Source organism: Eptesicus fuscus, chromosome 24, assembly GCF_027574615.1.
Source record: "Eptesicus fuscus isolate TK198812 chromosome 24, DD_ASM_mEF_20220401, whole genome shotgun sequence".
Classification (NCBI taxonomy): Eukaryota; Metazoa; Chordata; class Mammalia; order Chiroptera; family Vespertilionidae; genus Eptesicus; species Eptesicus fuscus.
In genome coordinates this window covers 404,812-426,167 of record NC_072496.1, presented here as the reverse complement: position 1 = coordinate 426,167, position 21,356 = coordinate 404,812, and the positions used below count along the sequence as shown (strand labels likewise).

General features: G+C 65.3%; 1 protein-coding gene across 3 annotated transcripts in view; it reads left to right on the top strand.

Moving 5' to 3' along the window:
• PPP1R12B (protein phosphatase 1 regulatory subunit 12B) overlaps window positions 1–17,925 on the top strand; it is a 72,235-nt gene extending 54,310 nt beyond the window's left edge. The window contains exons 1-7 of one of the 3 annotated variants that reach the window (XM_008159972.3): window positions 1,593–2,118; window positions 7,871–7,887; window positions 9,208–9,352; window positions 9,944–10,048; window positions 11,646–11,699; window positions 12,760–12,810; window positions 17,560–17,925. In XM_008159972.3, the coding sequence (XP_008158194.1) occupies window positions 2,017–2,118; window positions 7,871–7,887; window positions 9,208–9,352; window positions 9,944–10,048; window positions 11,646–11,699; window positions 12,760–12,810; window positions 17,560–17,646 (561 nt within the window). In that variant the 5' untranslated portion in view covers window positions 1,593–2,016 and the 3' untranslated portion in view covers window positions 17,647–17,925. Of the gene's footprint in view, window positions 1–1,592; window positions 2,119–7,870; window positions 7,888–9,207; window positions 9,353–9,943; window positions 10,049–11,645; window positions 11,700–12,759; window positions 12,811–15,074; window positions 15,210–17,559 lie in introns of those variants that run through there. The other 2 variants (XM_028136971.2, XM_054713000.1) reach the window with 2 other exon arrangements.
• Window positions 17,926–21,356: the final 3,431 nt, after the last annotated feature.

The following is a 21,356-nucleotide window of genomic DNA, read 5'->3' as shown; positions in this document are numbered from 1 at the left end:
GTTAACTCACGTCTTGGCGCTGTCCAGTGCTGAGCGCCATGTCCCCGGGCAGGTCCAGCCGGCCCCATGGGCAGCTCTCCCCCGCGTGGCCGCGTCCCCATCTGGCCGTGGAGGGACGCGCGCACACCCTCCATGAAGGGAGGCAGCCTCCACTGGTCTGCCTTTGTGAGCTGTTGCTAAATTTCAGTTTAGTTGCGGAGCACAAGGCCCCTCAGCCAGCCTGGGCAGGTCTGCGGAAGGAGCCTCGTGAAGGGCCTGGGACCCCTCTCCTTCGCGAGCTCCTGAGCCTCCGCTTTCAGGGGCAGGGCCTGACCACGTGAGAGCAGGACGGAGCCTCTGCTCTGGCCCTGCAGTCTGTCTCGAGGGGTCCCTTCCCAGGCTTCGTGTGGGAAAGGAGACTGGACCCCCCCCCCCGAGGAAAGCCTCCTCCTCCCTGTCCCTCCCTCAGGGCCTCCCTCCCCGTCTGTGGGCAGAAAGTCAAGGAGCAGCCCTAGGAGGCCCGGGGGCACGAGGGTGGTCCCGCCTCGGGGCCCTGCCTGGGGTCACGTCCACTGCAAGGCACAGGGTGGCGACCCAGCGTCTGCGTGTTCGTGTCACTGCGTGTTCGTGTGGCAGTTACTGTCGTCTGCATAAGACGGAACAGTACGTGCCGGTCTTCCTGTCTGTGAACTTGGTGAGGGGTCCGCGAGGTCATGGGTCACCCGTGGGCACTGCCTGGACGCGAGGTGAGCCAGGAGAGGAGGGAATTTAAATTCGTGGGAAAGGGGGTGGGGCCAGAGAGGTGGACTGTGCTGGCCACAGGGAGAAAGCACGGGGCCAGCAGTGTGGGGGGCGGGGGCTGGCAGTGTGGGGGGCGGGGGGGCGGCAGTGTGGGGGGCGGGGGCGGCAGTGTGGGGGGCCAGCAGTGTGGGGGGCGGGGGCGGCAGTGTGGGGGGGCCAGCAGTGTGGGGGGGCGGGGGCGGCAGTGTGGGGGGGGCCAGCAGTGTGGGGGGCGGGGGGGCGGCAGTGTGGGGGGCGGGGGCGGCGGGGTGTGCAGAGCTTCCTGGTCAGAGTCCGCCCTCGAGACCACGCAGATGCATTCCTTTCCTTTAACTGGCTTTTCGCTGTGGGGACTGGTCCTGGGGTCCTGCTGCCCCTGCTGTCTGTGTGGCCCTGGCCTGGCCCTCGCCGTGCCCACGTGACCCCTGCCCCGGCCTGGAGTTTCGGAGAACTCGGGGCTGTCTCAGGCAGCGCTCCCTGTGCCGGCCCGGTTTCAGTTTGCTGGGCTTCTCGGGGCAGCTAGTGACACGTTGTTAAAACAGAGCATGGAGGCCTCGGTGCTGTGCGGGCCTCTGTCTGGGCTTTTGAATAGAGGCCCCTCGTCACAGCCGAGAAGAGCCTGCTGTGAGCAGGGGGTCAGCGCGTGCACCCCGAGCCCCGTGTTCCTAGAAGCTGCGCTGGCTCCCCCGACAAGTGGCGGCGGCCGCGTGGGCTGGAAGCGGATCCTTGCCCTTGGCCCGGCTCCAGCATTCCTGGCTGAGCGAATCGGCTCTGGAACGTCAGAAAGAAGAGGAGGGATGTGGCCGAGTGTTTATATGTTGGAGGACGGGAGCCCAGCTCCTCCGACTGCTGCTTCTCAAACTCCCGGCTTGTGGGCCTGAGTGATCACAGCCTTTAGCTCACCGCGTGGAGCCCGGCTGGAGACGCATGTTCGCAGAGGGCTCGTTCCTTCCCGCCGGCAGTGAGCGGGCTGCCCCGGCGTCTCCGTCTCCGCAGGCCCAAGGTCGCCCTGCCGCGGGATTGCCTCTCCTGTCGTCGGGGCTGAGGCCTCGGGAGGAGTGAGCTTTGGGAGAACCCGGGACTCGGTCCAGGCAACGCAGCGAGGCTCCCAGCACCCCCGGCGGGACTGCCGTCCAGAGGGCCTGGCTAGACGTTGGGGAGGGACACGCCTCACGCCTGCTCAGCTGCCGGCCTAGAGCTGTAGGCTGGACTCCAGGGTGGCCGCGTCCTCGCTTAGCTCCGCTGCTCAGCGCAGCCATGTCCTCTCTGTACACCCGGAGCAAGGAGTTCCCTCGGAGCAGGAAGTCTACGTCGGACTCGCCCCCCGCCACTCCCTCCCCGACTGCCAAGACGCTCCGAGTAAGCGATTTCCCTCCGTGTCTGTGCTGTGTGCAGGGAGCGTGCCTGTGCGTCGGGGGAGGTGGGCTGAACACAGGTGTGTCAGGGCATGAGGGAGTCAGGCAGGAAGATGGAGCCTCCAGAGGCCCTGTGGCTGCTGTGCAAGTGCCGGTCCCACGTGCACGTGGCCCTGTGACAGCCGGTCCCACGTGCGCGGCCCCTGCACCTGAGCCCTTCGCCCTCAGCATCAGCGGCAGGGCAGAGGGGCGCTCCGTCCTGTCTGCCTCTCCAGCCTTTCTCATGCTCCGGGCTATATTTAGTTGTTCCCTTTCCTGTGTTTTATGGGTCAACACTGTTTTTAAAAGAAAAAGCTCCCAAATGGCCATGCAACTGTGGACAGTAACCTTTAATTGCCTGCAGCTTTGAGCATGTGTGAGTGTGTGTGTGTGAGTGTGTGTGTGACTGTGAGAGCCTGTGGCTGTGTGTGTGTGTGTGTGACTGTGAGAGCCTGTGGCTGTGTGTGTGTGTGACTGTGCCTGTGTGTGTGTGTGTGTGTGACTGTGAGAGCGTGTGTGTGTGTGTGTGTGTGTGTGACTGTGAGAGCCTGTGTGTGTGTGTGTGTGTGTGTGTGTGTGTGTGACTGTGAGAGCCTCTGTGTGTGTGTGTGTGTGACTGTGAGAGCCTGTGCCTGTGTGTGTGTGTGTGTGTGTGTGGCTGTGAGAGCCTGTGTGTGTGTGTGTGTGTGTGTGTGTGTGTGTGTGTGTGGCTGTGAGAGCCTGTGTGTGTGTGTGTGTGTGTGTGTGTGTGTGTGACTCTGAGAGCCTGTGCCTGTGTGTGTGTGTGTGTGTGTGTGTGTGTGTGTGTGACTGTGAGAGCCTGTGCCTGTGTGTGGACTTGAGAGACGCAGGGACAGGGTGAGCCAGGCATCGTGGCACCTGCCACCTTCCTCCTCCTCACAGGAACGTGCCGGGAAAGCCCGGGAAGCCGTGTCTGCTGATGGGCGGTGTGCTGCCCCGTCCAGGCGTGCCGTGTTCTGCGCAGGTGTTTCTGTGGGCCGTGTGGGGCGAGCAGCCTGGGGCGTGCTGGGCAGTGCGGCGGCCGCTCCTTGTTAGGGAACAAGTCTGCTGGTGCAGGGGCAGCTCCTTATTTGGGGCCGAGTGGGGAAACCTGCAGGAACGCACGGCCCTGCGTCTGCGTGGCGGTCCGTGGCTCGCCGTGTCGGTGTCGGCACCGGGGCTGCAGTGTGGGAGTGTGTTTCTAGGGCATCAGCCGGGCTGTTGACTCCCAGACAGGCAGTTGGTTATAAAGCTGTTTGCCATACGCTCCTCCGCGGGAGCCGGGGGCCTGTGTGTGCCCTCCGTGACAGCCCCTCCGTGACAGCTCCTCCGTGACAGCCCCTCCGTGATAGCTCCTCCGTGACAGCCCCTCCGTGACAGCCCCTCCGTGACAGCTCCTCTGTGACAGCCCCTCCGTGACAGCCCCTCCGTGACAGCCCCTCCGTGACAGCCCCTCCGTGACAGCTCCTCCGTGACAGCTCCTCCGTGACAGCTCCTCCGTGACAGCTCCTCCGTGACAGCCCCTCCGTGACAGCCCCTCCGTGACAGCTCCTCCGTGACAGCTCCTCTGTGACAGCCCCTCCGTGACAGCCCCTCCGTGTGCCCCTCCGTGACAGCCCCTCCGTGACAGCCCCTCCGTGACAGCCCCTCCGTGACAGCCCCTCTGTGTGCCCTCCTTGACAGCCCCTCCGTGACAGCTCCTCTGTGACAGCTCCTCTGTGACAGCTCCTCCGTGACAGCCCCTCCGTGTGCCCCTCCGTGACAGCCCCTCCGTGACAGCCCCTCTGTGTGCCCTCCGTGACAGCTCCTCCGTGACAGCCCCTCTGTGTGCCCCTCCGTGACAGCCCCTCCGTGACAGCTCCACCGTGACAGCCCCTCCGTGACAGCCCCTCTGTGTGCCCTCCGTGACAGCTCCTCCGTGACAGCTCCTCCGTGACAGCTCCTCCGTGACAGCCCCTCTGTGTGCCCTCCGTGACAGCTCCTCCGTGACAGCTCCTCCGTGACAGCCCCTCCGTGACAGCCCCTCCGTGTGCCCCTCCGTGACAGCCCCTCTGTGTGCCCCTCCGTGACAGCCCCTCCGTGACAGCCCCTCCGTGACAGCTCCTCCGTGACAGCTCCTCCGTGACAGCTCCTCCGTGACAGCCCCTCCGTGTGCCCCTCCGTGACAGCTCCTCCGTGACAGCCCCTCCGTGACAGCCCCTCCGTGACAGCCCCTCCGTGACAGCCCCTCCGTGACAGCCCCTCTGTGTGCCCCTCCGTGACAGCCCCTCCGTGTGCCCCTCCGTGACAGCTCCTCCGTGACAGCCCCTCCGTGACAGCCCCTCCGTGTGCCCCTCCGTGACAGCTCCTCCGTGACAGCTCCTCCGTGACAGCTCCTCCCCGGGCCCGGTGTCATTCTGAGGAGCCCTTGCAGGCTCCCCAGCGGCTGCCACTCGAGGTCTCAGAACGGAGCCCCTTCCTCATTCTCGTCCCCGGTCCCACCGTCTTCGCAAACCCCAATGCAGGGACAACCCAAGGGGTGTGTGTCGCATCAGAAACGTGTCCAGAGCGTGTGAGGGACACCTGACAGCGATGGGGTGGCCACAACGGCCGTGAGACCCTCCAGGGACGTCAGACTGAGCGTAGGCACCGCGCTTCCTGACAGGACAGTGATGGGGCGACAGTCACGTGACTCAGCGTGTGACACACTGGACGGCGGAAACTCGCACCTGCTCACGGGGAGTCCGCGCCGCCCGCCCCGCCCCGCCGGCACAGGGCCCCCAGCGGCGGCCGGGCGACAGGCATGGCTGGTTCTCTGAGGAAGTTACGGATGAATTCGGCCGCTCTTTCCTTGGGGGAAGCTAGTGATGGGGGAATTTCTGAAATGGCCCCACTGACCTCACGCCGAGCCGTGAATGTGAGGGGCTGCCGTCGCCCGGGAATCCGAAGGCGGGTTCTCCGAGGCCCCAGAGAAGCTCAGCCTGTCCCCGGCCCGCGCTCTGGGACGCGGGGTGTCCGTCCTGCCTGCCCTGCAGGGAGGTGGCCACATGTTCTCCCATCACTGGGGCAGCCCAGCTCCAGGGGCCGTGGCAGTGGCCACGTGACCGGCCTCCTTCCTGTCCCTCGGGCCCAGCTCTCCAGAGCCACAATTTCATTTTATATGTTTGGGGGGGGCGGGGCGTGTTTTTAATCCTGGGCCTTCCTGAGCTCCTGGTAACGTTCACGTTGGAAGCTTGGGTGGTGTTTCCTAAGCCAGCCTCTGGTGTTTTCCGAGCCACTTCATGATCGTACACGTTTCACCATCGGAACCAGCCGGCGCTGTCCCTCCCAGGACGGCCCTGGGGCTGACGGAGGCCGACCTCTGCCAGGAGGCGGTCGGGAGTTCCCAGAGGAAGGAAGGAGCCTGCGCCTGGGTCTGGACCGTCCCTACGAGTCCAGCCGGTCCTGCACAGAGCAGACCTCACCCCCCAGAAGCGGCAGCCGCGTGGTTGCCCACCCCATTCCGGGCCCTGCGGACGCGGGGGTGGGTCCCAGGGAAACCTCCGAGACGTGGTTTTAGAACACACGCGTGAGTGTCTCTCTCTAAAGCGGCGCTTTCCGGAAGCCTCCACTGGAGCCCAGGTTGCCACCTTCATGGCTTCAGACCAGGCTGTGACTGCCCGTCCCCCCCCCCCCCCCCAATCCTGGCTGCCACTCAGCTGTGCCCCCTGCGGGCTCTGCACAGTGGTTCTTAGGCTCAGGAGGCCCTTGGCACTTGCTGTGTGAGCTTCCTTCTCCGCTCGTGAATCTCTGGCATTTCACAGCTTACACTTTCCCTGGTTCTGACTTTTAATTCACCCCAACGTGTGAAGGAGGATCTCATCACAGAGCGGTGACTGGCAGCACTTTATAAATGAAGCGGTTCTCCAGAGGGGATTGCTCTACAAAAGGCTTCAAGTCAGAGAAAAACCCACCTCCTTAGTGTTGGTAACGCAGTAACTGACTCTCACCGACCGGCAGTGAGTCAGCAGGTTCCTGGGCTCCAGCCGCAGGTCCCAGGATGCTCGGCGCCAGGCGTGAGGCGCCAAGGCTCCTTAGCACCAGGTGCTTCCCTGCTGAGCCCTCGCGGGCCCCCCCCCCCCCCCACACACACACGGACGCCTCCTCGTGGTCAGTCCCCTGCTGCCTCACAGGGCTGCCTAACAGAGTGGGCCTTTTAAAAATTGTCTAGGAAGTAAAAGGACTCGCTCCGGATTGAGGGCAACCTGTGTCCAATCTGCAGAAGCACCTGAGAGTTCTGATGGCAGTTAGAGAGGTTTCCATGGAGAATGGCTGCCCGCTCCATCCTTCCTCTGGACAGCCACGGGGGGCGAGTGGACAGCCGGGGGGCGAGTGGACAGCCAGGGGGGCGAGTGGACAGCCGGAGGGGCGAGTGGACAGCCGGGGGGTGGACAGCCAGGGGGGCGAGTGGACAGCCGGGGGGTGGACAGCCAGGGGGGCGAGTGGACAGCCGGGGGGCGAGTGGACAGCCAGGGAGGTGAGTGGACAGCCGGAGGGGCGAGTGGACAGCCGGAGGGGCGAGTGGACAGCCGGGGGGCGAGTGGACAGCCAGGGGGTGGACAGCCAGGGGGGCGAGTGGACAGCCAGGGGGGCGAGTGGACAGCCGGGGGGCGAGTGGACAGCCGGGGGGGCGAGTGGACAGCTGAAGGGGTGAGTGGACAGCCGGGGGGGGCGAGTGGACAGCCGGGGGGTGGACAGCCAGGGGGGCGAGTGGACAGCTGGGGGGTGGACAGCCAGGGGGGCGAGTGGACAGCCGGAGGGGCGAGTGGACAGCCAGGGAGGTGAGTGGACAGCCAGGGAGGTGAGTGGACAGCCGGGGGGGCGAGTGGACAGCCGGGGGGTGGACAGCCAGGGGGGCGAGTGGACAGCCAGGGGGGCGAGTGGACAGCCGGGGGGCGAGTGGACAGCCAGGGGGTGGACAGCCAGGGGGGCGAGTGGACAGCCAGGGGGGCGAGTGGACAGCCGGGAGGGCGAGTGGACAGCCGGGGGGCGAGTGGACAGCGAGGGACTCTGGCGACTCCGGCGGTTCAGGGTCCTTCCTCTCTGTGGGTTGTTGGCCCTTGTCCCTCTCCCTTCTCTCTCTGTCCGGGGGATTTTGTTGTCAACACCTCAATAGGAAGTGAGTGGATGCATGCAAATCAGCGCGTTTTTATTTTCCTGAGTTCTTAAAAAAAAAAAGTGGCGGTAAGAGGGTAAAGGTCATCGATGACTAAAATTAAACGTGAAGCGAAGACACTGTCATGTCTGGGCTGCCCTGACCCCGTATCCACGCCTCCTTTGCACCTGAGTCCTTTCTTCTGAGGCCCCAGAGCGTTGTCTGCCGTCAGCCCGGGTCGGGGACTGTTCCTCCTGGCCCTCACTGCAGGCCGGGAGACGGGGCAGGGGGGCAGGGCAGGCGCCCTCCGGAGCCTGATGTGTGCAGGGTCGGGGACCTGCAGGCAGTGGATAGTGACTGCCTCCCGGAGCAGAGGGGCAGCTAGTGACTGCTCCCCGTTCTGGAAGGTGCGTCCCCGTCTCCAGGGCAGAGTCCTGGCACAGAGGGGGGGCTGCTGCCGGGACCCTGCTCCCGAGGGCACCCCTCCGCCGCCGCGCAGTGCGACCTCCGGGAGGCCTGGTCTGAGAGTGTGGTGGAGATGTGTCCTCCCCTGCTGCTGCTAGTTCTAATCTCTCTCTTGTTTTTTGTCTCTTCCTTTCTCCAGCACGAGAGACTTTCTAGGTAAGAAGGACCATCTTGCCGCATGCTTAGCTCCCGTGTGTGAGTGCATGTCTGACACTCCGCTTCCTCGTGTAGCGTGTCCCTCACATCCCTCCCTTTCCACAGCCCACAGCACTCACACCCTGAGCAGGCAGCCCAGTCTGGTGTGGAGTATAGAGCCGCGGTGGGGAGCTGTCTGGACCCCACAGACCTACAGCGCACCTGACCACTCCTCCTCCCCTCCCCAGGCCTGCAGGGCCCGAGCCCACTCCCCCCGCCCATCCCCACCACCGCCTCCCCCACCAGGCCTGCAGGGCCCGAGCCCACTGCCCCACCCCACCACCACCACCACCTCCTCCCCAGGCCTGCAGGGCCCAAGCCCACTCCCCCCCCCATCCCCACCACCACCACCCCCTCCCCAGGCCTGCAGGGCCCAAGCCCACTCCCCCCCCACCCCCACCACCACCACCGCCTCCCCCGCCAGACCTGCAGGGCCTGAGCCCACTCCCCCCCCATCCCCACCACCACCACCGCCTCCCCCCCCAGACCTGCAGGGCCCGAGCCCACTGCCCCACCCCACCACCACCACCACCCCCTCCCCAGACCTGCAGGGCCTGAGCCCACTCCCCCCCATCCCCACCACCACCACCCCCTCCCCAGGCCTGCAGGGCCTGAGCCCACTGCCCCCATCACCACCACCACCACCCCCTCCCCAGGCCTGCAGGGCCTGAGCCCACTGCCCCCATCACCACCACCACCACCTCCTTCCCAGGCCTGCAGGGCCCAAGCCCACTGCCCCCATCACCACCACCACCTCCTCCCCAGGCCTGCAGGGCCTGAGCCCACTGCCCCCATCACCACTCCTCCCAGGCCTGCAGCTCAAGCTCCAAGTCCATGTGTTTCTGATTCCCTGGCAGGTCGCTGGAATCATTTTCCCAGGGCTGTTGAGATCCAAGAAACTTTGCTTTTAAAAGCACACTCTTAAGAGAACCCTAAGTTAATTTGAAAAGCTCTAAGATTTAAGTTAGCATTTGGGTCTAAACCACCAATTTTTAAGTAAGCTCCATTCTTGGCCAGTGACGGCCCCCTCCTCCTCGTCCCCCTCCTCCCCCTCGTCCCCCTCCTCCCCCTCCTTCCCTTCATTCCCCCTCCTCCCCCTGCTCCCCCTCCTCTGAGCTGGCTCTGCCTGAGGTCCCAGCAGCTGGGGGTGGGGTCAGGGAAGGGGCGTCTGCATGTGTCGGCTGGCGCCCAAGCGCTTCTCAGAAAAGGCTCGCAGCCCTTCGGCACCTCCCTGTCCTCAGAGCCCCCCTGACGTCAGCGCGTCTCCCGTGTGTCCCACAGGTTGGAGTCTGGAGGCAGCAACCCCACGGCCAGCGACTCCTATGGGGACCGGACCTCGGCGAGAGCACGCAGGGAGGCGCGGGAGGCCCGCCTGGCCAGCCTGGCCAGCCGCGGGGACGAGGACAGCAGCAGGGACTATAAGAAGGTAGCGCCCTGCTCGGGGTCCGGTTTGGGGGTTCAGGGGTTGCGGCCTTCGCCGGTGGGAAATGCACCCCGTCTGATGGAGCCGAGGGCAGGCAGTGACATCACACCCAGGCCTCGCGCGGCCCCCAGCTCGGTCACCCCGGGGGCCTCCTGCCCACAGGCCTATCCAGAGCCGGCCGCGGGTTCACAGGTTTACCCACATCCCTCTTCCTCCATCTCGCAGAGGAGGTGACAGAAGAACGTTTTTCTTGGGAAAACGTTTGTTTGTTGAGCAGAACTTGACCAAAATCAGTGCGCACAGGGCTGGCTCTGAGAATGCAGTTCACACCTTTAAGCCACTCAAGGGCCCTGTAGGGTCTGAGCGGCCATTTCCGGGGTGAGCTGTGGCTTCCCCGGGGCGGGGGGGGGACTGTGTTGAGGTCGAGCCCATTGCTATGTTCAGCACCAGGGGCTTTGCTGACGGGCAGTGGGGGGCAGGGTGCAGACCAGTAAACGGGACAAGTTGTTCCCTAGACACACACCCCCGGTGGGTGGTGGTTCTTGCTGGGTGACCCCCCCACACACAAGGTGACTGAGGCTGCTCCCTCCCCAGCTCTACGAGGGCGCCCTGACCGAAAACCAGAAGCTGAAGACCAAGCTGCAGGAGGCCCAGCTGGAGTTGGCAGATGTCAAGTCCAGGCTGGAGAAGGTGGCCCAGGTGAGGGGCGGGGGAGGCTGAGCGAGGCGCAGGGGACAGGGCTGCAGTGGGAAGGGAGGGCCCTCAGGGGCGGGGTCACAGCTCCGAGACTCAGTGATTGCGGTTAGTCAGCATCTGGCTGAAGAGGGATGGTCGCTAGTCCTGGTGACCAAATGGGCATCGTCGATCTCGTGGGAGGAGGCCAGTCCCAGCCTGTTCTGCCTCGTCCCCCAGGTCCTCCCAAGAGGGACAAGGAGCCTGTCACACGCCAGCACAGGGCACAGAGGCCTGAGGCCAGCTGCTCAGGACAGAGGTGGTGGTGGACGGAGGGTCCAGCCCCTGCAGAGCTTTTGTCCTGTGGCCTGGTTCCCCCACTGGGGCTCCTGGGCGTTAAGGGACTTCAGTGGGACAAGAAAAGCGGGTCTCGGCCTAAAGGAAAAAGGGAGGCCGAGGGATGGACTCTGAGCCCCGGACCACAGACGCCGGCAGCCCCGTCCCTGCCAGTCCACACACCCAGCAGAGCGGGCGTCCGAGGCTGCTTTGCATCTCAGCAGCCAACGAGCTCACCCTGCACCTCACCCAGCACCTCGCAGGAGGATGGCCTTCCCCTCCCGCCCCGCCCAGGCCGACCTTCAGGGTCCGCAGTCTCCGCCGTTGCTGACCAGACGGGCGCCGGGCGCTGAGATAAAACCTGCCTCTCCAGCCACGGCGTGCTGGGTGTGTCGGAACGTCCGTAGTTTTGCCAAATATGTGTTACTGCAATTCAGGAGAAATGGTGGTACTGCAAAGCACGTCGCTGCTGATTGGCCAGAAGTGGAGTGTTTGGCAGGGGGGCGGGGCCTCCCATCCTCATGGAGACAGTGCCTCAGGGATCCGTGGAGTCGGCGCACAGAAGGCCCACGGAGCTCTCAGGGCACCAAGGTCTAAAGGACAAAACCCAGTTCTCTGTGGACGTGAACTAGTGAGTGCAGTCCTCACAGACCTTGCTTCTCAGCCAGGGATGCAGACTGACGGGACGGGACGGCTTCGGGAGAGGACGGCATGACCTTCAGGACGGGGCGTGACCTTCAGGACAGGGGACATGCCCAGCCGGCGTGGCTTGGGTTGAGCATTGACCGATGAACCAGAGGTCATGGTTTGATTCCCAATCAGGGCACATGCCCGGGTTGTGGGCTCGATTTCAGTGTTGGGGTGTGCAGGAGGCAGCCGATCCATGGTTCTCTCTCATCACTGATGTTTCTATCTTTATCTCCCTCTCCCTTCCTCTCTGAAGTCAATAAAAAAAATGTTTTTTAAAGAAGAAGGAACAGGGGAGAGCCCAGGACAGGAGCACGTTCTCAGCTGTGCTGTTATTTCTGGCTGTTCCTTAGTTTTTTGAAAAAGGAACCTCTGCCGGCAGAGCCACGGGGTGTCTGGGTCACGTGCCTGCTGAGTGAGGAGCTCTGGGCAGCTCCTGGTGCCAGGCCGCTCTCCACACCCCCAGCCCCCTCCGTGGGCAGCCACGACCCCACAGGGCATGCCGGGCGCTGGAGCCGGCTGTCGCCTCCACGTCCACGGTGGAGCTGCCCCGACGGCCCGCCTGGGACGGCTCCGTGACGCGCTCCCTCCCCTTCTTCAGCAGAAACAGGAGAAGACGCCCGACAGGTCCTCGCTGCTGGAGGTGGAGAAGCGGGTAGGCAGCTGCCTCTGTCCTCTTCCCGAGCCTCTCCTGCTGTGTGTGCCAATGGAAAAAGCGCGTCTCAGGCGGGGGGGCGGGGGGCGCATTCCACTCCCAGCTCGGTCATAAATTCTTTCTGTCTGACGTGGACGCAGCAGCTCATTGCTCGTCCTTGGGCTTCATCAGACGGTCAGTCCTTTCCACACGTCCTGTGTGGGGGCAGGTCCTGGGAGGGTCAGTGTCCTTATAGGCCGACCTGCTCATACACACACACAGAGTACACCACACATGTACACTGCATGCATGCACACACAGCACACCACATGTGTGCGCACACGTACACACACTGCCTGCACACAGGTGCATACTGCATGCATGCACACACAGTACACCACATGCACACACATGCATGCATGCACACACAGTACAACACACGTGCACACTGCACCACACACACTGGGCCCAGGCTCAGCCCTCCCAACCCTTGGGGCAGAAGGGAGCCCAGCAGAGCCTCACTCTGGGGGAGTTTCTGGTTCAGTTGCTGGCCTCCTGGCCGCATTCAGAGTGTTTTTCTGGAATTGGCCATTCTTGGATCGGGAAGACTCTGGTGCATTGGTGACCCCAGCTCTGACCCTGGGGCTCATGCTCCATCCCCTCTTCCGTTGGAAAGCAGCTGGCTTTTGTGACGCATTTATTCCCTTGGCTGGTGTCTCATCTAATCACGAGGCCCCATTGTCCTGGAATCCTGGGGGGGGGGGGTCAGCTCAGCCTCTGACCCCTGGTGACCAGGTCCTGAGGAATGGGGTGGGGGGGGGCGCTGCAGGGAGTCAGGCCTATTTGAGAGGTTCTGGTCGCCTGGTGTCGTGTGAGCCCCCAGGCGGCTCAGCGGGCCCTGGTGTCCCTGTGCTCCTAGCTGTTGCGGGAGCTGAGGGGCGGGAGGTGCAGAGACTGGGCTGGGGCAGCAGGGCAGGCAGCCTCCTGGGCAGTTTGCCTGAGCCTTGACCCTGTTGGTCACTTGGCGGCCGGAGGCAGCACGGACCCCTGCTGAGTCCACATGTGCGTTGTCTGTTAACAGGAGCGGCGGGCCCTGGAGCGGAAGATGTCCGAGATGGAGGAGGAGATGAAGGTATGGGAGGGTCCTCCGTGGGTCCCCCAGGCTGAGCCTGACCCAACCCCTCGGGGGACAGCGCTGCCTCGGCTGTGGGGACGCTGGGGCAGGCGTGGGCTGACCTGTGGTTTCCTCAGGGGCTGGGTGGACAGGCGGCAGCTGCCCGGGCCTCAGGTAGGTGCCGCCGCCCTCCCGCCACAGCCCGCGCTGCACCGAGTCGGGGCCTGTCCACACGGGCTTCCTGCTGGTGGTTCCCGAGGCACTCCACGATGTCGGTGCTGCCTCAGGCAGCAGCTGAGGCCACAGCCACACCGCTCACTGCCCCACCCTCAGCCGCTGGGGCCGGGCTGCTGGGCCTCCGGGAGGCTGGGAGCGCCGCCCTGCGTGCATGACGTCAGCGCCCGCAGCCGCTTAGCACGGCTCAGCTTCCCGCCGCGGGTCCTCACTCGGGTGAGAGTTCGCCTGGTGCCCTGGCGTGTGGAGCGGTGCCTGCTGTCCGCTGGCGTGTGGAGCGGTGCCTGCTGTCGGCTGGCGCACGTTGAATCGACCGAAAAGGCCTGTCGGGACCTGACAGGGTCTGTGCCTTGGGAGGCAGAGACTTCCGCCGCGGGCGGTTGGGTGAGGGGTCCGAGGGGTCTGCGAAGGCGCTTCTTGTGGACGCAGCCAGTCGTGAGCTGTGGCCAGCATCCGTCCCGGCCAGCTGAGGGCCAGGGGCTGTGCCTGCCACACGCGGCCACGCAGGCGCTGGGGCCCCGGGCGTCGCCCGGAGCAGGTGCAGGGCAGCTTCCAGGGACCCTCGGTGGCGCCTGTTGTTCTGACTCTGGTGAATCGTGTAGAAGCCGAGTGGCCGGGAGCCGGGAGGTGCGAGCGGGCTCTGGTCACCCCGTGGCCCTGACTCCCCGGTCCTGGAAGGTGCAGGGGGAGCTGCACGGCCGCTCTGGTCTGGGCTGCGCCCGCCTCTGGCCGGTCACCTCGGCGACGGCCTCCGAGAAGCACCAGCCCTTCCCAGGCCTCTGCACAAAGGCCCGCAGCGTCCGCTCCTGGATTTACTGTTTCCTCTGGAAACACCCCGTTTCCAGCCTGTCCAGTGCATTCCCTCTGGAATGTTCCACAGGCGCCTCCCTGCTGAGCCCTCCAGACCCACCCGACCTGCGTGCAGGCGAGGCCGGCTGCGCTCAGGGAGGGAGGCCGTGGGCCCACGCCAGCCTCAGGAGGGCGAGGCAGGACTTCTGTGGGTTCTGACGAGGTCCCTCCGTCCACTGGGCGTGTCCGTGTGCATCCGGGCCTGCTCTGTCCTCCCCGCGGCCGGGGGGCGGCTGCTGGTCCTGGCCCTTCGGCGGCGACTTGGGGCTGCTCGGTGCCCGACCGTTTCCCGAGCTGGCCGTCCCCTCGTGGGGACAGAGTCCGTGTGTTGTCTGTGCTGTTTCCTTTTCTCTGTCCCCCGCGTGCCTCCTTCACTTTCTTGTTCTTCACCCTCACCCTCCCTCTCTGTCCTCTCTGGGGTGGCAGGCGCTTCTGTGGTCCTGGCAACCCTCCTGTGGCCACTACGGCCCACAGGCTCTGCCCCCACGAAGCCCCTTCACAGGCCAGTCCCTCTGCGCCCAGCAGTGGGGCCATGGGGTCAGGCAGCAAGCAGGCCGCTTATGTGTCCCAGTGGGTCCCGCAGCGCGAGGCCAGGACATGGGGCTGACTCCTCGTGCATTTGCACCCCCAGCGTGGGCGTCAGCCCGGCGTGAGCTGATGGAGCCGGGGCGCCTGCCCTCCACAATGCCAACGGCCGCGTGCGGGTCGGGCACAGCCCGGCCTGGAGCAGGTCAGGACCGTCCATGACGTGTCCCTCCAAGGCCCAGCAGCCGCGCTTCACCCGAAAACACCCACACTCAGGCGGCTCTTTACTGTAAAGAAAGGGTTCATGAGGTGGAGCAGCGCCCAGACGGAGAAGCCGGAACAGGGCCCCGTGGGGGGACAACGGGGCCGCACAGGCCTTGGCTCAGCCGGGGCCGTGACCATGGAGGGTCCCAGGCTGTGGCTCGACCACGCCCGCAGGCCCAGCCACACAGGGTGTCGCCCCGAGTGCCAGCAGGGGCTTTGGAGCCAGAGCCGTGCGTGCGCATGGCTGCCTTCGCGGGAGGGCGGGCCCGCTCTCCTCCATCCCTGCTTCTCTCTCCTTCTCGCATGCAAACTAAGACTAACCGAGTCGTGTGGTCTCTGCCTGCTCTCACCTCCTGGTCTGTCTGTCTGTCTGTCTGTCTGTCTCTCTGTCCTGCCTCGTGTCCCTGCAGAACCTCCACCAGCTCAAACAGATCCAAACCCTGAAGCAGATGAACGCGCAGCTGCAGGCTGAGAACAGGGCGCTGGCCCGCGTGGTGGCCCGGCTCTCGGCGTCCATGGAGTCCGCGCAGTCCCAGGAGCTCTAGCCGCCTCGCCCTCCTCCGCAGGCAGGTCGCTCCCCTTGCTGCCGCTCGGGCTCATCCACCGCGCCCGTCGGGCGCCCTCAAGGCTGGTCGTGCCGACAAAGGAGCCAGGATGAGGCCTGTGGGACAGCCAGGTCAGGGAGGGGCCTGCTGGCTGAGGTCTGTCAGGAAGGTTGCCCAGAGACTGAGGACACGCCGTGGGCACGCACAGGTGTGCACGCGTCACGCCACGCAGGCCGCGCTGTCTCCGTCCACCAGGTGCAGCCTGGTCCCCAGAGCAGTTGGGGGTTGGGCCTGGGGCTCACGGTGGGCGTGGGCTACGGCATGTGTGTGTCCGGGCCCATCCCCAAGGGGTCTGTGAAACCGGGGCTGAGACCATGGCCTTCTGGGGAGCATACAGAGCCAGCTCCCCGTCTAACCACGTGCCGGCTGGGGGCCAGGCCGGTGGAGGTGCGTGCGCGGGCCTCCCTCCCGCGTGATCCTCCTCCCTCGGGGCCTCGCTCCCCCTCACAGATCGTGGGCCTGGCGTGTCCGGCCCACGTGTGGCTGCAGGCAGAGCCGTGGGCTGGCCTTGCAGGGAGTCTCCCAGAACCGCGGGTTTGGTCCCAGCCCCTCCCTGCACGTGGTCGGAAAGGCGAGCTCACAGGCCGGGTCCTCCGTCCGAGGGGTGGAGGAGCTTAGCGCCTCGGGAGGCCTTGCGGGGCCTGTGCGTCCTCTGCCTGTTCACGGAGCCTCCGGTGGCAGCGGGCAGCTCACACCCACGAGGGGGTGCCCCCGGCACAGAGAGACGGCTCCCCACTTAAAGTCACCCCGAGGCTCCTGAAAGCTGGAGATGGGGGCCCACAGGCGCCCCAGTTATTCTCAGTGTCCCTCTTTCAGGGAGGCAGCATAGCATGCGGCTGGTAACCATGGTGATGGTAACCAAGGTGAAGGTCGGGTTAAAGCCTGGACGGTGCTTCACAGCTTTTCCTTCCTTGTTGCCCAGAACAGTCGTTTCACAAACGGAAAGGCCCGCGTTCCAGATTCCATCACTCGGCACGTGGTGGGATCCAGCTCCACACCAGGCAGCAGGCCCGGGGCCACGCCCCCCACTGTCCCCCGCGCTGACACCCCCCACCCCCCACCCCGGCTGCCAGGCAGCGCCGCGCCGTCCCTGCCGCATCGGGCCATGTTCCTCGCTGACAGTGCTCGTCAGAGGCGGGGGCAGTAATACCTGAGACCACGGACTCAGTTTATTTGTCCAAGAGCCACATCGGTCGTAGTGAACTGGGACTTGAGAATTGGGGAGCCGACGTCCAGGGAGCTGACATGGCAGTCGCTCCCCCAGCACAGCGTCTGCTTTCAGATGTTCCTACCCAGCGCCCACCCGGTGAGGTCGGGACACCCTCCTGGGTCCATGTAGCTGGGACACTGCTGTCCAGTGTCTTTTTTCCCCCCAAAGAATTGAGTCTGAGGTCACCCGGGCTTGAGAGGAATTTGTACATTTAAAAAAGGGGTGGAGCCCGGCCGGTGTGGCTCAGTGGGTTGGCGCGTCGGCTGTGCACCGAAGGGCCGTGGGCTCTGCTCCCGGTCAGGCATCTGCCCAGGTTTCAGGTCACATCTCCGGTCGGGGCGCGTAGCGGGGCAACCGACGAATGTTTCTCTCCTCCTTCCCCGTCTCTAGAATTGGTGGGAAAGGTGCCCCTGGGTGAGGATTCGAAAGGGGGGCACCTCGGCTCACCCTCAGACGAACGCAGCTACGGCAGGTGCACTGGGTGGCCGGGGCCGTGGGCGGTCCTCGGCCCTGGGATCCGGCTGCGGGGCGGGCAGGAGGCAGGGTCTGGATGAGGTTCTGGGAGTGCCGCTCAGCCTGCAGGTCAGACCCACGGCCGCCTGACTGCCCGTGGGCCCCACGGGCCCCTCTCGGGCAGGGACGAGGGCACGGCGGTTCTGTCTCAGGAACCCAGCAGGCGGATGGCTCGCCTGTGTGTTCAGCGGTCAATCCTGAGACACCTGCCCTGGCCGCGCGGGCGTCGTTTGGGGGCCTCTGACCCCCTCCCGCTCCAGCAGCGTCCACGCAGGCACTGCACCCCAACCCACAGGGTTTGCACGTGCGCCCATGGCTGTGCACCCATCTGGTTCCTGGTGGGCGACGCGGATGCCCGCGGCAGTGGCAGAGCCCGTGGGAGGGCGGCCCTCCTGCCCGCGGCACTGTTCCCTGGACGGGCAGCCGCCCCTGAACCTGCGCCGACACCAGGGCTCTGGTGGCCTCCCTACATGGTCACATGACCGGCCCTGGGAGCAGATGGTGCTCAGGGCCGGGCCCTGGTTGCCCCCTGCCCAGGCGGCTGTGACACCTCCCTCTCCCCCGCAGGTGTTAACAGAGCTGAAGTCCGACAACCAGAGGCTAAAAGATGAGAATGGCGCCCTCATCCGGGTCATCAGCAAACTGTCCAAGTAGCCGCGGCCCGATGGAGGCCGGTGCTGCCCGACTCCCCTTCCCACGGAGGGCGGGGAAGGCCACCTGCCCGTCCCATCACCTGCTCTGCGCCTCTGCACCCTCCACACCCGACCGCCTCTGCCCGGCCGCCTGCTCGGCCATGGGCCGCGCTGCTCACCGCTGTCCCCACTGGCCCTCGACTCCGCGGTGGCCCCTGCAGGACCCCGTGGGGGCAGGATGGCGGGGTGCCGGCTCTCCAATGCCCTGGGGGTTTCCTCAGCCTTCACACCCCTGATGTCCTCGCGCCCCCTTTCTGCTCCACGGCCTCCTGCACTCGAAACGCGAGGCAGCACCCGGCCCCTCCCCCCTCCCCGGAGGCAGGGCCGGCTCCCCGACACCTCCCACGACACCTCCCAGGGCCCCTGCACCTAAGGACTTTGTCCACAGGCCCCGGCCCCAGAGGAATGGCGTGTCCCTGGGCGGAGGTGGTGGGGTGGCGTGCGGAGCGGTGCTGCGGGCAGTGCGGTTGTCTGGGGTTCACCCTTCACTCAGTGGTTTGTTCTGTGTGCAGGGCAGTCAGGCTCCTGGTCCTGGGGCTGCGGTGAGGGCTCAGCACGGCCCACTGCCTCCCGCACTCGCCACGGCCGCAGCTGTGGCTCAGCCTCCCCCAGGGCCGCTCAGGGTAAGCAGTGTCAGCCCGGGTCTCAGGGAAGGACAGCGGCTGCCCCCCCACGGCCTCTGGCCTGGGAGCCCACAGGCGCCTGCCCGCTCCCCACTCTGCAGACATGGGGGGCGGGGGGCTGCCTCTTCTCAGGAAAAGAAAAGGGGATTGTCAGGAGGAGTCCTGGCCCTCCCGCTCCGTCAGACCCGTGTGCCTTCCCCGCGGCGTGCCCTCCGCGCTCACGACGCCTCTTCTTGCCAGAAAGTTCTCGTGCTGAAGTGCCAGCTTCCCAGCCTTAGGAAACGCCGGGGATCCAGGGACTGTCTCGTGCCATCGCCTCCCTCAGACAGGCAGACGCGTCCTGGTGGTTCCACGTCCTCACTAGGCTGCCCGGCCCGTGCGGACGTGGGGACCGAACGCCAGGCAGGAGGAGGGGCTCCTGCTGCACCCTCCGGGGTCCTCCATCGGGGCCCCCTGCCCAGACCAGGCCCCACGCGGGTGGCTAAGGGGGTTGGGGCCCTTGGAAGGGCGCGTTTGCGACCTGAGCGGAGGACAGAGCAGGCGAGGGAAGGAGGGGTCGGGCCAGTGGCTCAGGCCTCCCTGGGTCTGCAGGGAGACACCGACACTGCATACTTCGCAGCCAGTTCTGCCCCTCGGCGTCGAAAGGCGGGTGCGGGGGAGTGGAGGGTCAAGACCCCAAAGCTCAAGGAGGCAGGCTGTCGGCCCATTGAGGGGTGGGGGTGGGGGTGTCCCTGGTGGCTCAGACCTCGGCCTCCAGCCAAGCGGAGACCTCGGTCGCCTCCTGATGGCATTGCCCTCCAGGACGCCTCCTGGTTGCCTGTCGGCTCCTGGTGAGATGGCACAGGAGGGACTTGGTGGCCGCCCAGATCGGCCTCGGCCACCAGGGAACGGGGTCTGGGGCAGAGAAGCAGCCGGAACCCTGACCAGCAAGCACATGGAGAGCAGAGGCTCCGTCCCAGGGAGAGGGCTGGGGTGTGGGGAAGAGTCCTGGTCAGAGGCAGCCGTGAGGTCTGAGGAGCGGCTGCAGGTGCGCACGTGGCATGTGGGCCCTTGGAGCCTTCTCGCGTCTGGGTCCGTCCTTAACCAGAGTCCCCCTGAGTGTGAGCTCTCGTTCCCGTCTGACTGCACCCTCCAGGGCTTCTGGGAGCTGTTGGGGCAGCCCCGGGTCCTCCCCGCACCTCCCTCCCACCCTCCGACCTGCTGTCCTTCCTCTGCGCCGAGGTGTAGGGAGGCCTCCCGGGACCAGCCGCCACGTGGCCCCGTCCCGTCCCATCCCAGACTCCTGGCAGGGCCGCCAGCCTCACCGGAGGTGGGAGCGTGGGCAGCGTGGCCACTTCCCACTGGGACAGAGTCAGCCCTGGGGGCTCACACTTCCCCAAACCACTGCAGGGCCCCCGTCGACCCCCACCCCAGAACTGGGGGGGCCGGAGGGGCTCTGGGAGGGCCTGTCCCCGAGGAGGGACTCACCCGCAGGTCGCTCTCTGGTCTCTGCCTGGTCCCCATGCCCCTCCCGCCAGACTCCTCCCGCTCCCCTGGGTCGGCGGGCGCTGTAAATACCGGGGGAGGGGGCCGAGCGGGCAGCAGGCCACTCTGAGCTGAATGTATTTTTATGCAACTTCGCGTGGCCTTCCGACCCGAGTGAGCGAGCTGTTTGCTGGTGGTGGTTACATAATGTCACTGCGTGTCCCGTGTGGCCGTTGGAGTAACGTTCACTCTGTATGACGCCTGCGCACAGCAGTATTTATAAGCAGCAAATAAACGTGTTTCGACTTGACTGGCTCTGCGCCTGGGAGACGGGTCTGTGGGCCTCTCGTCCGGCCCCCCCTCTTCATGTCACTGCCTTTGCCTGGGACACGTGGCCGTCGCTGGAGACAAAACCTCTGGCTGTGACTGGCTAATGCCGGGGCGGCCCAGGCCCGGGGTGCCGGTGGGACCCTGCCCAGCACCGTCCAGCTGCTCACTGTGCCCCAGCCCTGCCTCCCGCTTGAGGGCCCGTTCCACAGGACAGGGCCCAGCTGCCACCCAGCGGCTTGTGGTCCAAACAGCAGGTCAGGGCTCACGTTCAGGCCGGCAGGACCCGGGGCAGCTGAGAGGTAGCCCTGTCTTTGTCCCCAAAAACTTTGCCTCCAAAGTCAGACATTTGACGTCTTTGAGGCAGTTGAGGGAGGACCTTGTAGAAATTCTCTCTCCCAAGCCCAGGGCCAGCCTCCCCCAAGCCCAGCTTAGGACCCCATCCCCACCCCAGGGAGAGAGGGGCCTCAGCCATGCAGGCTGCTCCCCTCTGAGCCCCAGACCCCCACCCCTGCCTGGGCCCAGGCCCAGCAAACACAACCAGAGACGTCCCACCCCCAGGGTTCTCTCAGCTCATCCTATCTAATAAAAGAGTAATATGCAAATTAACCATCACTCCACAACAAAAATGGCAGCGCCCAGTCCTCTTAGCTCCGAACCTCGGCACGTGATCCGGGGCAAAGTGGCCTCGGGCTTGGGGGCCGGGGGTCTCAGGCAGACCGGAAGAGGCCCGCCCCTGAGCCCCGGCGCGATCCGGGGCAAAGCGGCCGCGAGCTCGGGGGCCGGGGGCCTCAGGCCAGCAGGCCAGTGCACCCCCAATGCGCGATCTTCAGGCCAGCGAAGGCAGCCTGGGCTGGGGTCTCAGCCTGGCCAGGGCCCGAACCCCTTCCAGTGGTGGCAGCCTGGGGTCTCAACCATTGAGTCACACCAGCCAGGCAGATATGGAGGAATCTTAAATGTTTCTTTTTTTTTAAATATATATTTTGATTTTTTACAGAGAGGAAGGGAAAGGGATAGAGAGCTAGAAACATCGATGAGAGAGAAACATCCATCAGCTGCCTCCTGCACACTCCCCACTGGGTATTTGCCCCCAACCAAGGTACATGCCCTTGACCAGAATCGGACCTGGGACCCTTGGTTCTGCAGGCCGATGCTCCATCCACTGAGCCAAACCAGTTAGGACTGTCCAATATGCTAAAGAAAAAACCCTATCTAATAAAGAGGGAATATGCAAGGGAGGGCATTTGGGGGTGACCGG